Source organism: Leuresthes tenuis, unplaced genomic scaffold, assembly GCF_036924035.1.
Source record: "Leuresthes tenuis unplaced genomic scaffold, fLeuTen1.0.hap1 SCAF_22, whole genome shotgun sequence".
In the NCBI taxonomy this organism is placed as follows: Eukaryota; Metazoa; Chordata; class Actinopteri; order Atheriniformes; family Atherinopsidae; genus Leuresthes; species Leuresthes tenuis.
The window spans coordinates 3,263,057-3,275,191 of NW_027325376.1; the positions used below are offsets into that span (position 1 = coordinate 3,263,057).

Genomic DNA, 12,135 nt, shown 5'->3' on the forward strand with positions numbered 1-12,135 from the left:
AAGTGTCAGAGAGGTGTTTGAGAGGTCCAATCTGTTTTTCTTAGGTAATATTAAATTGCTCCTATGATTATCACTGGACTAAAAAAAGTGTGCAGGTTAAGGAAAGAAGACAGTGTCCAAGACTTTTTCTGCCCAGCTTCAAGTCAATTGAATTCATATCAATGCGGTGAATATTTATAGCATATAAAGATGGTGGAAGAGAAGCATAAAGTAACATAACTGAGAGCAGCCAACAGCGCTCTGATATACTGAACTGCTGGAAATGAATTGAGATTTAAAGCTCACAGATTAGTTTCAGCTCCACCAACAGTTTAATATTTCTATGTGATTCTTTGCTATTTGAATGTCAGTGTTTGCGACTGTGTTACATGGTGACCTGATTTAAGCTGTGACACAAATAACTTACACAACGTGTCACGTATGCGTTATGACAGCCAGCGTCTGCTGACTTAGAATGATGCATCAAAGCAGCCCAAGAACCTCGTAACTCTACAAGAAGTACAGGAGAAAAAACATTTTTTACTATTTCTTATTGATCTCAATCATGAAACGTTTCACAGCTAAAGCACGGAAGCCAGGACAGGAAATTAGCAGTCAACTTTATACATTCAAAAACATTTAGCATACTCAAAAATCAGCCAAGTTGCTCAGTGAGGAGAAATTTGAGGCTTTTGAAGAGCCAAGCCGATATTCTAACGTCATCGAAGGCCGTACAGGGGGTTTAAAAAGAGCTGCACAAGTAAGAAAAGCCTCAAAACATCTCTCAGCTGAAGCAAATGTCCACAGAAACAGATGCTGCTGTAACAGTTGGTCAGTTAGCCAAAGAAATAAAAAAGCTAGAAGGATTTTTTCTGCTATACAAAGACAATATGAGTTTCTGAGATTAAGAGTGCACCTATATTTCCTGCAGGATATCAGATCAAATGACGGGTTCAGGGCCGTCCCCAGTGAGCTGTTTATGAGGCGTCTTCAGTGAAGACAGAATGCTGCAGTTCAACTCCTGTCAACATGAAAACAAAAGAACATTTCTCAGAACTCTGCACTACCTTCAGGGTGTCTCATATTTTTAGTCTTGAACAATGTACTCAGTGCTCTGGGCATAGCGCGCATTTTTGAAAAACTTCATAAGAATGCTGAAAATTCCCTTTAATTACACACGAAGCTCTACACTGTCCCCTAACTACAGCGGCATTCGCTGTCATTGAAATGTACTGTCAATCAAAACTGTCAGAAGACTTTTCTCACCAATGTGCACTGTCCTCAGGGTGTCTCTTAAATGTCTCAAGGATTGTACGCAATGTTCCAGGCTTAGCGTGTGAGATTGTTAAAAGTTTAAAAAGAATGCTGCAAGATGGTCTTCGTCACACTTTGTAGAACGATAATGACAACATTTTTACCATTAATACTACTACTAATGATGATAATATAAGAAAACATCATTTATGTTGTCCATTTCTTAACAATGCTGCTACAAGGTGCTACAAGGTATTCAGAGTGAGCAGAAATGTTCTTTTAGACAGAGGTGAGAGTAATTCTGTCAATCAAAACTGTCAGAACACTTTTAGCAGGTCACCAAGGTAACACACATGCTATCAGCACTGAAAACAACATCCCATCATCAGGGACGACGAGTGCACAGGGTAAAAAAAGAGGAGTGTGGAAAACAAAGTGATGTTCAAGTCCTTCGTCACCCCTTCAATGTCTTCCTTCCATTTCCACTTGCACCTCAATCTCCAAGATGGTCAAAGAAACCATTGAGATACTATCCTCAGGCAGGGCAGCAGAGAGAGATGGGTGTCCGGGTGGAGGTGGTCGAACACTTGGCCTCTGCAAGCCCCACCCTCCAGTGGGAAGCTCCCACTCCGTCCCTGAGTGGCTCACCCAGATGTCAGATGAGTAGTTTGACCTCACCAACTGTCCCATCGCTGCATCCCTTCTGGCCGGCCGTCCTTTAACCGTATCTGCAAGATTGACATTGAGCTGTGTAACCTGTGTGGATGTTGCCTGCTTCCCTTTGTCATGGCTGACAATAAAAGTGTCAGAGAGGTGTTTGAGAGGTCCAATCTGTTTTTCTTAGGTAATATTAAATTGCTCCTATGATTATCACTGGACTAAAAAAAGTGTGCAGGTTAAGGAAAGAAGACAGTGTCCAAGACTTTTTCTGCCCAGCTTCAAGTCAATTGAATTCATATCAATGCGGTGAATATTTATAGCATATAAAGATGGTGGAAGAGAAGCATAAAGTAACATAACTGAGAGCAGCCAACAGCGCTCTGATATACTGAACTGCTGGAAATGAATTGAGATTTAAAGCTCACAGATTAGTTTCAGCTCCACCAACAGTTTAATATTTCTATGTGATTCTTTGCTATTTGAATGTCAGTGTTTGCGACTGTGTTACATGGTGACCTGATTTAAGCTGTGACACAAATAACTTACACAACGTGTCACGTATGCGTTATGACAGCCAGCGTCTGCTGACTTAGAATGATGCATCAAAGCAGCCCAAGAACCTCGTAACTCTACAAGAAGTACAGGAGAAAAAACATTTTTTACTATTTCTTATTGATCTCAATCATGAAACGTTTCACAGCTAAAGCACGGAAGCCAGGACAGGAAATTAGCAGTCAACTTTATACATTCAAAAACATTTAGCATACTCAAAAATCAGCCAAGTTGCTCAGTGAGGAGAAATTTGAGGCTTTTGAAGAGCCAAGCCGATATTCTAACGTCATCGAAGGCCGTACAGGGGGTTTAAAAAGAGCTGCACAAGTAAGAAAAGCCTCAAAACATCTCTCAGCTGAAGCAAATGTCCACAGAAACAGATGCTGCTGTAACAGTTGGTCAGTTAGCCAAAGAAATAAAAAAGCTAGAAGGATTTTTTCTGCTATACAAAGACAATATGAGTTTCTGAGATTAAGAGTGCACCTATATTTCCTGCAGGATATCAGATCAAATGACGGGTTCAGGGCCGTCCCCAGTGAGCTGTTTATGAGGCGTCTTCAGTAAAGACAGAATGCTGCAGTTCAACTCCTGTCAACATGAAAACAAAAGAACATTTCTCAGAACTCTGCACTACCTTCAGGGTGTCTCATATTTTTAGTCTTGAACAATGTACTCAGTGCTCTGGGCATAGCGCGCATTTTTGAAAAACTTCATAAGAATGCTGAAAATTCCCTTTAATTACACACGAAGCTCTCCACTGTCCCCTAACTACAGCGGCATTCGCTGTCATTGAAATGTACTGTCAATCAAAACTGTCAGAAGACTTTTCTCACCAATGTGCACTGTCCTCAGGGTGTCTCTTAAATGTCTCAAGGATTGTACGCAATGTTCCAGGCTTAGCGTGTGAGATTGTTAAACGTTTAAAAAGAATGCTGCAAGATGGTCTTCGTCACACTTTGTAGAACGATAATGACAACATTTTTACCATTAATACTACTACTAATGATGATAATATAAGAAAACATCATTTATGTTGTCCATTTCTTAACAATGCTGCTACAAGGTGCTACAAGGTATTCAGAGTGAGCAGAAATGTTCTTTTAGACAGAGGTGAGAGTAATAAACGAAGAGCCAAGTCTTTAATTCCTACCAAGGACTATAAAACGATGGAGGAAGATGTTGTGATTGACTGCGAATAAGAAGTCGCCTTAATCTAAGACAACTGAAAAGTCTTCTCTATCTGCACTCAGCAGTAAGTCATCGGTCACCCTAAGCTGCCTCTGAAGTATAAAGTGCTCGAAATCCAGACTGGAAACTGTACAATATTATCCATTGTAACCAACTGTGCTGAGGTGACAGTCTCCAGAATGTTTGATACAAATTTATTGGAAGAGCAGTGGCATGTTTAAAAGGGTCTGCCAAAGAACCAAAGGCCAGAAAATGATTTGAAATGAAATATTTGAGATAGCAGGAAAGACTGATGGAAATATTTCTTCAAGCAGCCAAGTGGGATTGATATCAAGAATTCTGGAGAGGGACATCATGTGTTTGACAACAAACACTCTAAATGTGGATGGAAGACATGTGAAACTCTGCAAAAGAGGCAGGATTAACATTAGGGAGGGATGGAAATTCTGCAAGAATCAGGCTGAATTTGAGTTCTGATATTTTTTCACTTTATTTATGAAAGGAGGAGAAAATGTTCAGGTGATTCCATACCAGATTCTTCAAAATATAAAGGAGAAAACCTATTTGAATGACATAAAACGTGGCAGTCATTTACTGTGCTGTAAATTATGCCACTTCAACGAACACCAACCAGAGAATTCTTATGAATAAACATCCGTATGAGTGACATAAGCTGAATAAAAATGCATTAACAGTGGGGTAAATAATAAAAACATAACCTTTTATATAACGTTTAACATAACGTTTTACATAACCTTAGTCAACAAAGGCAATGAGATCAAAACCTCATTCAATACATCTATAAGCAGCATTTAAAGATTCATTTCAATTGAAGTTTTTCTCACCTTATAAACACATAAAATACAGAAATTCACTTTTTTAACACAAATATCATCAACATGTACCTCTTGTATCATTATGGCCGATATCAGACACATTCATCCCTCAACAGAGGGAGGTTCCCATCAGGTAACTCCACCTCCATCCTTCCTGTGGAATTCTTCTGGGTGTGGACAGGTGTGCAGATGGCCATAAATAGAGACAGACTGAGGGGGAAAGACACAGCGGTGTCCTCCACCTAGACACCACCGGACAAGTCTTCAGAGAGCCTCCTGAGCAGAAGCCTTCATCATCTTCATCATTCATCAGAGTCACCAAGGGTAAGACCAGCTGTACACCTACGCTGTTATTCTGCCTCTGCTAACATTCAGAAACGGACTCTTTCAAAGCTGCATTCTTGTTTATCTGCAGTTTCACTGCTTGTAGTTAGTGTTTATTGCCCCCCTTGTGGGCATCACCAGATGTTCACAGTGTAGCTGACAGAGCAAAATCCACACTGCACGCTGTGTTTAAAAATAGATTTTAACATCACACTAATCTGAAGGTTCAACTGTCTTCATTTATATCAGAGTATTGTAAATCAAATGAAGATTTTCAACAATTACAGGATGAAATACTTGATGAGAATAAATCCTTGTAGTACCACTGCATTAACGAAAGAGGAAAGTTTGTTGTGAGCAAGCTCTGCGATGAGAAGATATCCACGAAATGACTAATGAACCTACAATGACGGATGTTTGCTCTCTTGTTTTAAGCAGATACAAGAGGCGAATCTCCTCATCAACAACTCAGGTTTGCTTTACAAAGACACACAAAGCGCACAATAATTTAGACACTGAGATTGTATATCAGGGCTTCCTACAAGTCATTTCACAATTATGCAACATGCTTTTGTTTAAATTGTTGGTCTTGCTTCAGAAAAAATCCTGTAAATTGTGTTTTAATCAAATGTCAGTTTGAGCGATCACATTTCCCAGCTGAAAGAAACACGGAGGCTTTTAAACTGATTTTTCACCCTCATTATACATCCTCATTATAACACATCTGCTGATGAGACGCCTTCTAATTTACCTTCAGCAAACCAGAAACACACCCAGTGACACGAGCCACTGCCAATCACTTTATCTCAAACATCATCCTATTTGAAATGCGCTGCTGATGGATCATTCACGTTTTAAACAATACTTTTATGTTCAGCAGTGAAAGCCCCCCCCCCCCCCCCCACACACACACACAAATGCAACAATTTAGTGAATGTTGCTGAGTTTTTGTCCAATTAACTGTGTGTCTTCCAGCTCTCTGTCAGCAGATTGGCCCCGCCCCAACATGCTCCGCCCCCTGCTCTACCTGTGCGTCATTGCACTGACAGGTAAGCCAGGCGCACATCAGCCAGTATTCATCAACGACCTGTCACATGCTTTTAGGACTTTAAACTGTGAGATAAATGTCATGACATGAAACGTACAGTATCTCTAACTAACATGAAGAAAGTGGTGCGAAAAGCAAACCCTTCTCAGCTCCTGAAATGTTCAGCTCAGCACATCCGTAAATGTTACATTCTCCTTCTGATGGTGGACCTTTTTGAAGCGTCCCTGCCAGACTCGAGGAGACGCAACATAACGGAGCAAACACTGAGAGGAACAAAACAGCTTGAAGTGACAGGGGCTGATGAAGGAGGCTTTAAACCAGAATATCTGATAAACGCGGGGAGAACTGTGAACTGATGATGTCTTTATCATGTTTTATTCCATGAAGTCAAACGGGAATGTGCAGCTTTACGTATTTTCCAGCCTGCTAACAGACGGTTGCACAAACATCTCATGTGTCTTCATCTCTGCAGATGCGGCATTTAACTCAACAGTTTTCGACATCAGCTCCTGTCCCATCACGTTTTATGATAAAGTCTACACCGCTGTCTACGTGAGTAGGATGAAGCCCGATGATTGCGAACATCTTCGTGTTGGAGAACACTCTGAAACTCTGGCCTTAATCTTAACAGCCGTTGACAACAATAGATTGCACTGTTGCTTCGGAGGCTAACTGAACTAGCATCAGAATAAGCAACACTTTTATCTCTAACAGCTGTGCGATGCACAGAGCTGCAACAGACAAGCAGCTGGAACTGTATATGTCGGCCTTTATTCTGAATTTAGCTCATTCTCACACACCATGGATTCACAGGTTGAGCTGCATTTCACTAAGAATTAAAGAGACGCTCAAACTGGCTCATGTTCACACACTTATAGTGTGGACACACAGCTTCCTCTCATGAAACTCCTGCTTTAATGTAGCTTCTTCGAAGATAACATCATAAACTGTGCAAGAGCTCAAGCTGTAATGTGAGCTGACCTCCACGTTCCTACATGGATATATGATCGGAACAAATCATGTAATGTTGGCCAGAGTAACACTTTGAATGTAACTAAATAGATACCTTTTCATTACCTGTGAAAATTACTGTCCTTCAGGTGGTGGATCACTAAATTATGAACACATTTAACAACTTTACTGTGTAGGAAAAAAGTGAAAAGCTGCTGATTCTATTTCATTTGTTTTTTTGACTTTGAACAGATCAGCCTGAACTCTTCAAAGGTTAGGATCTGTGCCGACGGCTTTTACAGTCCTGACCTCAAGCAAGACTGTATTGTAGGACCATCTGATGACACCATAGTTTCATTTGAGAACAAAACAGCAGACCCTTCATTGGAGGATATGATCAAAGGTAGAATTAGAACTATCACTGAGAGCTTGGATGGATGTTACTGGGAGTTAAAAACAACCCACAATAATGAACCGGTGAGTGTTCATCACTATAAAGATGAAATGAGAACATTTTCAAAGTATTTACTGTTTTAAACACCAAGAATACAGGAATGCATTTGACTTTGAATCACTTTTTTAAAAACATTTTTCTTTTCACAGTTTTTCATGAGGCTATATAGATTTGGCAATCAAACAGCTCTGGAAATAGAACGCAGACCCGCAGAATCATCTTCTAAAGTAGTATATGAGGTGAGTGTCTGTATGTGTATGGGTGTGTGTGAACAGTTATGATAGTGTGAGCATTTCAGGATTATGAAGTGAACATCGGGCTGAAATTAGTCAGAAATACTTTCCCTGAAATGTGTCTGCTGCTCTTTACTCCAGTTAACTGGACAACGTGAAAAGTTATATTACAGGCAGAAAATGCATATTTGTGTCTTGTCAGCGTGATTTGTTTGAATGGAGCTGATGCAGTTCTGTTGTTCAAACTCTGATTGTGTTTCTCTCTGTGCAGAACGCTTTTGTGTACGTCGAGGGCACACTTGCAAGCAGCTTAACGTTTGCATTATACCGCCCAATTACAACCTATGAGGACATCAGTGGATGTAGAGCGTTAGGTAGGTAAATCACTGTCCCTCAAAATGTCCTTGAAAGTTCTATTGAATAATCCTGTTTAGATGCTGTAAAAGGAAGTGGTTTATGATATTCTAAACTACTGAAAATCTTCCTTCTCTCCTCAGGTTTTGGCATACATCCTGATACCAGCAAAATTTATGATGAAACCTGCACCAAGATCTTCTGTGGACTCAACAGATATGTCACAATCGAGGGCTGTAGTGACTCGGAACGCTGTGATGGAAGTGGAATGTAAATATCTATATAGCTACATTTCTTTATATTTACTAAAGAAATCTAATTAAAGCTTTGATAGGAACAAGGATATCAGTAAACACAAGGATGATATCAGTCAGAAAAAGGGTTCCTAGTTTGATTTAGTCAGTTATTTATAGAAAAATGTACCAGTAAAATGCCTGCTGCTTCCTGCCTTTACCTACATTTAGCTGCTGATGATTCCAACAAAATGAAGTCTGCTGATGCTGAGATCAGTAGTTTTTGCTCCAGAACCACCATGAAGTTGACAGTTTGGTGTTCAGGGGGATATCGCAGCCCTCAGCAGCAGCTCATGATGTTGTTTGTGTTCCTCTCTGCCTCCATCAGCTGCTTGGTGAACAACATCTGCACTGTGACCGGCCCCACTGTCATTGACTTCAACGGCACATTTAGCTCTGTGGAGGACCGGTGTGCCTATTTGCTGCTGCAAGATTCAATTTTCGACATAAAAATTGTGGCCAATTTCCAGGAACGGCGTCGTAAAGATGTGAGCTTTCTGGACAGTGTGACACTAACGGCTGGCGAAGATGTCTTTCACCTGGAACAGGGTGGGAGAGTTCTGGTAAGCTGATTTCAACCACAGACCTTGAGTCAGAGTGAAGTCTAAGCTACATCCTTCCCCACCTCCCCTGATATGTCTGTTCTTATCTTTCCTCTCTGCGGCATTAGTAGCTGTTAAATGTTTATGTCTTGTCTGCACCGTGATGCAGGAGAACAACTCACCACTGACCCTCAACAGCACGGTTCAGGAGATTAATGGCTTGGAGCTCTTCAGGGACCACACTGGAGTCACTGTGAAAATGATACAAGATGATGCTATCTTTTCACTGTTCTTTAACGGAGACACAGTTCAGCTCACCCTAGAAGAAGGTAGAAGAACTGAAATGTGTCATCAGGGGCATGGAGACTGATAAACTGTATCCTGTTCCTTTGTGTGCTGCTGTGTTTATGAGTGCAAACATTTTTGCTGCTCTGACTCACATTGTCCTGAATCTTTCATATTCAGAGATTCCTCCCCCAGTCAAAGTCGGTCTGTGCCGGGGCTCATTTTCAGCAGCGAGGTTTTCTGAGGGAAGCTCCCCCAGGTAACACCTCATCACAGGCTCAGTGTTTTGCTAAGTGCTGCTCCATGAATGAGTTGCACTTTGTGTGTTGTATGAACAAACCAGAGAAGGACAGCAGTCCTGAGCATGTGTTGTTTGTCATCTGCAGCTGTGACACTGAGTATCTTGAAATTCCTGACAGTACAATCAACTGCACCACGATGACTGATCGGTGAGCAAATTCATCCAGACAACAGGAAGCTTTTCTACTTTGATCTAAATACCACGTACCATAACATGGGCACAAATTAATTGAGATCATCAGTTCATTAATTCTCGTCCTCTCTCTTTCCATGTGTGGAACAGGTGCAACCTGCTGATGGAGGCTCCCTTCTCCTCCTGTCACGATGAAGTCGACCCAGCACCCTACGTAATCGCCTGCTCTGACACTTTGTGCAGATATCCCTCAGTGGACGGTCTCAGGTGTCAGTTCCTGGGGGCCTACGCCAGAGCCTGCCACCAGAACAGTAGCGCGCTGGAGGAATGGTGGTCAGCAGCTCAGTGCCGTAAGAGCTGGCTTCGAACTGCACCAGAATTGACTTATCTTTTGTGTTTATAGCGCTCACATTTTCAAATAATTCTATCACTGTCTTCCTGCAGCACCCCCTGAGGACTTTTGTCAGGACAAGATGTGCAGTGATCATGAGTTCTGTGGTGAGATCAGAGGTAAAACTGGCTGCCTCTGTCGGGCCATCAAAGCATCCAAGTACAGAGAATCAGGCACTTTGGGTAGGACAGTTGTGACAACTCCATAATATAACAGGACTGAGTGATTGAAGGAGAACATCTAAGTGTCTTTCTTTATCATCATTATTGTCCTGTCCAGGTGATCCAACAGTCTGCACACAGAACTCTGCTTTAGTCAGTCTTTTGGGCTGTCTCCTGGAGGAAGATAACATTGACTACACCCACTTGCATCTCATTGATGAGACCTGCAAGGGTGAGAAAGACGAGGAGAGCCACATGGTGACTTTCAGCTTCACCAGCACAGACACCTGTGGGGCGGTGATCACGGTGGGTTCTCACATCCACCTCTTTTCTCTCTTCAAGCAATCAAATCTTCTCCAGCACCCTGCTGAGCTTCTCCTTCATCTCTTTAGTTCTCTGGATCTTTAGTAGCTTCCAGTCGTGTTGGCCAACTGTTGAGTTACAGTCAACACCTAACACATGTGTAATGTTAGAGGTGGAAAGAAAAAGCAGCGTGTTCAGTTATAGCATCTGACGTTTCCCCCTGCAGGCCAACGGCAGCAACATAATCTACAAGAACTCCATCTTGAGCCAGAACACCTCCTCTGATGTCATCGTTCGCCAAGATCAAACCGCCATTGACTTCTCCTGCACTCACACTCAGCCAGAAATCAAGACTGTGGCCTTCAGAATCAAAGACAGGTGTGTGCTGGCTGCTGGTTTCTGGTTTACTTTTGATGTGATATTAGTTGTGAGCTGGTCTGTGAGTCAAAGAAGCTGAAGTGAGTTTATTTGTGTGGTCTGCAGCTCTGTGGTCATAGAATTGAAATCTGGAGCTTGGAATTACACTTTAACCATGAAGGCCTACACCGATGCCGGCCGTACACAAGTTTTGGATTCAAGCACTGATGTGGTGCTGAACCAGAAGATCTGGGTGGAGCTGGAGACAGATGGGCTCGATGAGGACTTGGTTGCTGTGGTAACTGACTCCTGCTGGGCAACCAGCCAAGAATCATCCAGCAGCACTCCGAGATACGACCTGATCCAGGACGGGTGAGACACGCTTCGTCGTGGCAGCTGCTCACTGCTGCTTCCTGGGATTCATTGATAAATGTGATTTCTGATCACTGGTTGTCTTTTTGTGATCAGCTGTCCAAACACCGCTGACCAGACGGTGGAGGTCGAGGGAAATGGAGAAGGAACCTTCAACTACTTCTCCTTCAACATGTTCCAGTTCTCTGGCAGCTCTTCTGAGGTCTACCTGCACTGCAAACTGGAGCTGTGTGTCAAACAGAACAACGTCTGCGTCCCGGTACGACTCGCTGGAAGATTTACTAGATATTGCTGTGAAATGCTATTTATGTGAAAGACTGAATCCAACTAACTGTTCCTTAATACGATTGAACATGATCCAATGTAACAGATGAACTCTCATGGACTTTCTGTCTGTTTCTATATTCCAGGATTGTTCTGCTAGACGCCGCAGATCTCTCAGGTCCAAGTTCAGACGTGGAGCTTCGGCTTTAATCAGCATGGCCTGGATTAATTAGGTAAGACTCTGCTGCTGTAAATGAACGTATCGTATTTATATTTAAGTGTGTTAATGTGAATGAAGTGTTGTGAAATGTGTAATAGTTTTAAAGTTAAATAAAACTATGTGCTTATGTCAAAGAAATATCTCCTTAAAAGCTTAAGAATGGACGATAAATGTTGAGGACTGTCAGTGGCCTGACAGTCAGAGCTCAGGGCTAAGCAACACCCAATAACACCCATCTCGAGATATATGATGAGCAAATAATTGGAAGAGTTGGGAGATGATTGGCTCAAATGGAGAGAGACAGAGAGGAGAAGAAGACACGGAATTCACGGTGTTATCTGATTGTCTCTTCAGGTGGTTTCCATGGACTGACCGACTGACTCGTGTCTGGTCCGGATCACGAGCTTGGATGTGTGAATGGATGAGCTCAGTTCTTGCTGTGCACTCGCACAGCTGGATTAAGCATCTGCTTTAGGATCAAACTGTTGTTTCGACAGATTCTACAGCTGATCTTCTCTTTGTTTAGTTGTAACATGGTGAAGGGAAGTGTGTGGGCTACATCTGATTTTCAAGGTAGCTAAATCTATATAATCTATAGGTGATCAAAACTCCTGGAACACTAAATATAATCAGATATGACAACTGTGTCCTGAATAACTACATGTCCCAGCATGCCTTGAG

The 12,135-nt window shown here is 42.0% G+C and overlaps 1 protein-coding gene across 1 annotated transcript; it reads left to right on the forward strand.

The window, feature by feature from the left end:
* Positions 1–5,954: 5,954 nt before the first annotated feature.
* Positions 5,955–11,826, forward strand: LOC140282342 (alpha-tectorin-like). The gene is made up of 15 exons (XM_072376920.1): positions 5,955–6,018; positions 6,314–6,393; positions 7,751–7,853; positions 7,977–8,103; positions 8,455–8,689; positions 8,838–8,997; positions 9,134–9,212; positions 9,340–9,402; positions 9,537–9,736; positions 9,831–9,959; positions 10,057–10,244; positions 10,468–10,619; positions 10,725–10,970; positions 11,067–11,229; positions 11,809–11,826. Exons 1-15 carry the CDS (start codon positions 5,955–5,957, stop codon positions 11,824–11,826), a joined length of 2,007 nt encoding a protein of 668 aa, XP_072233021.1.
* Positions 11,827–12,135: the final 309 nt, after the last annotated feature.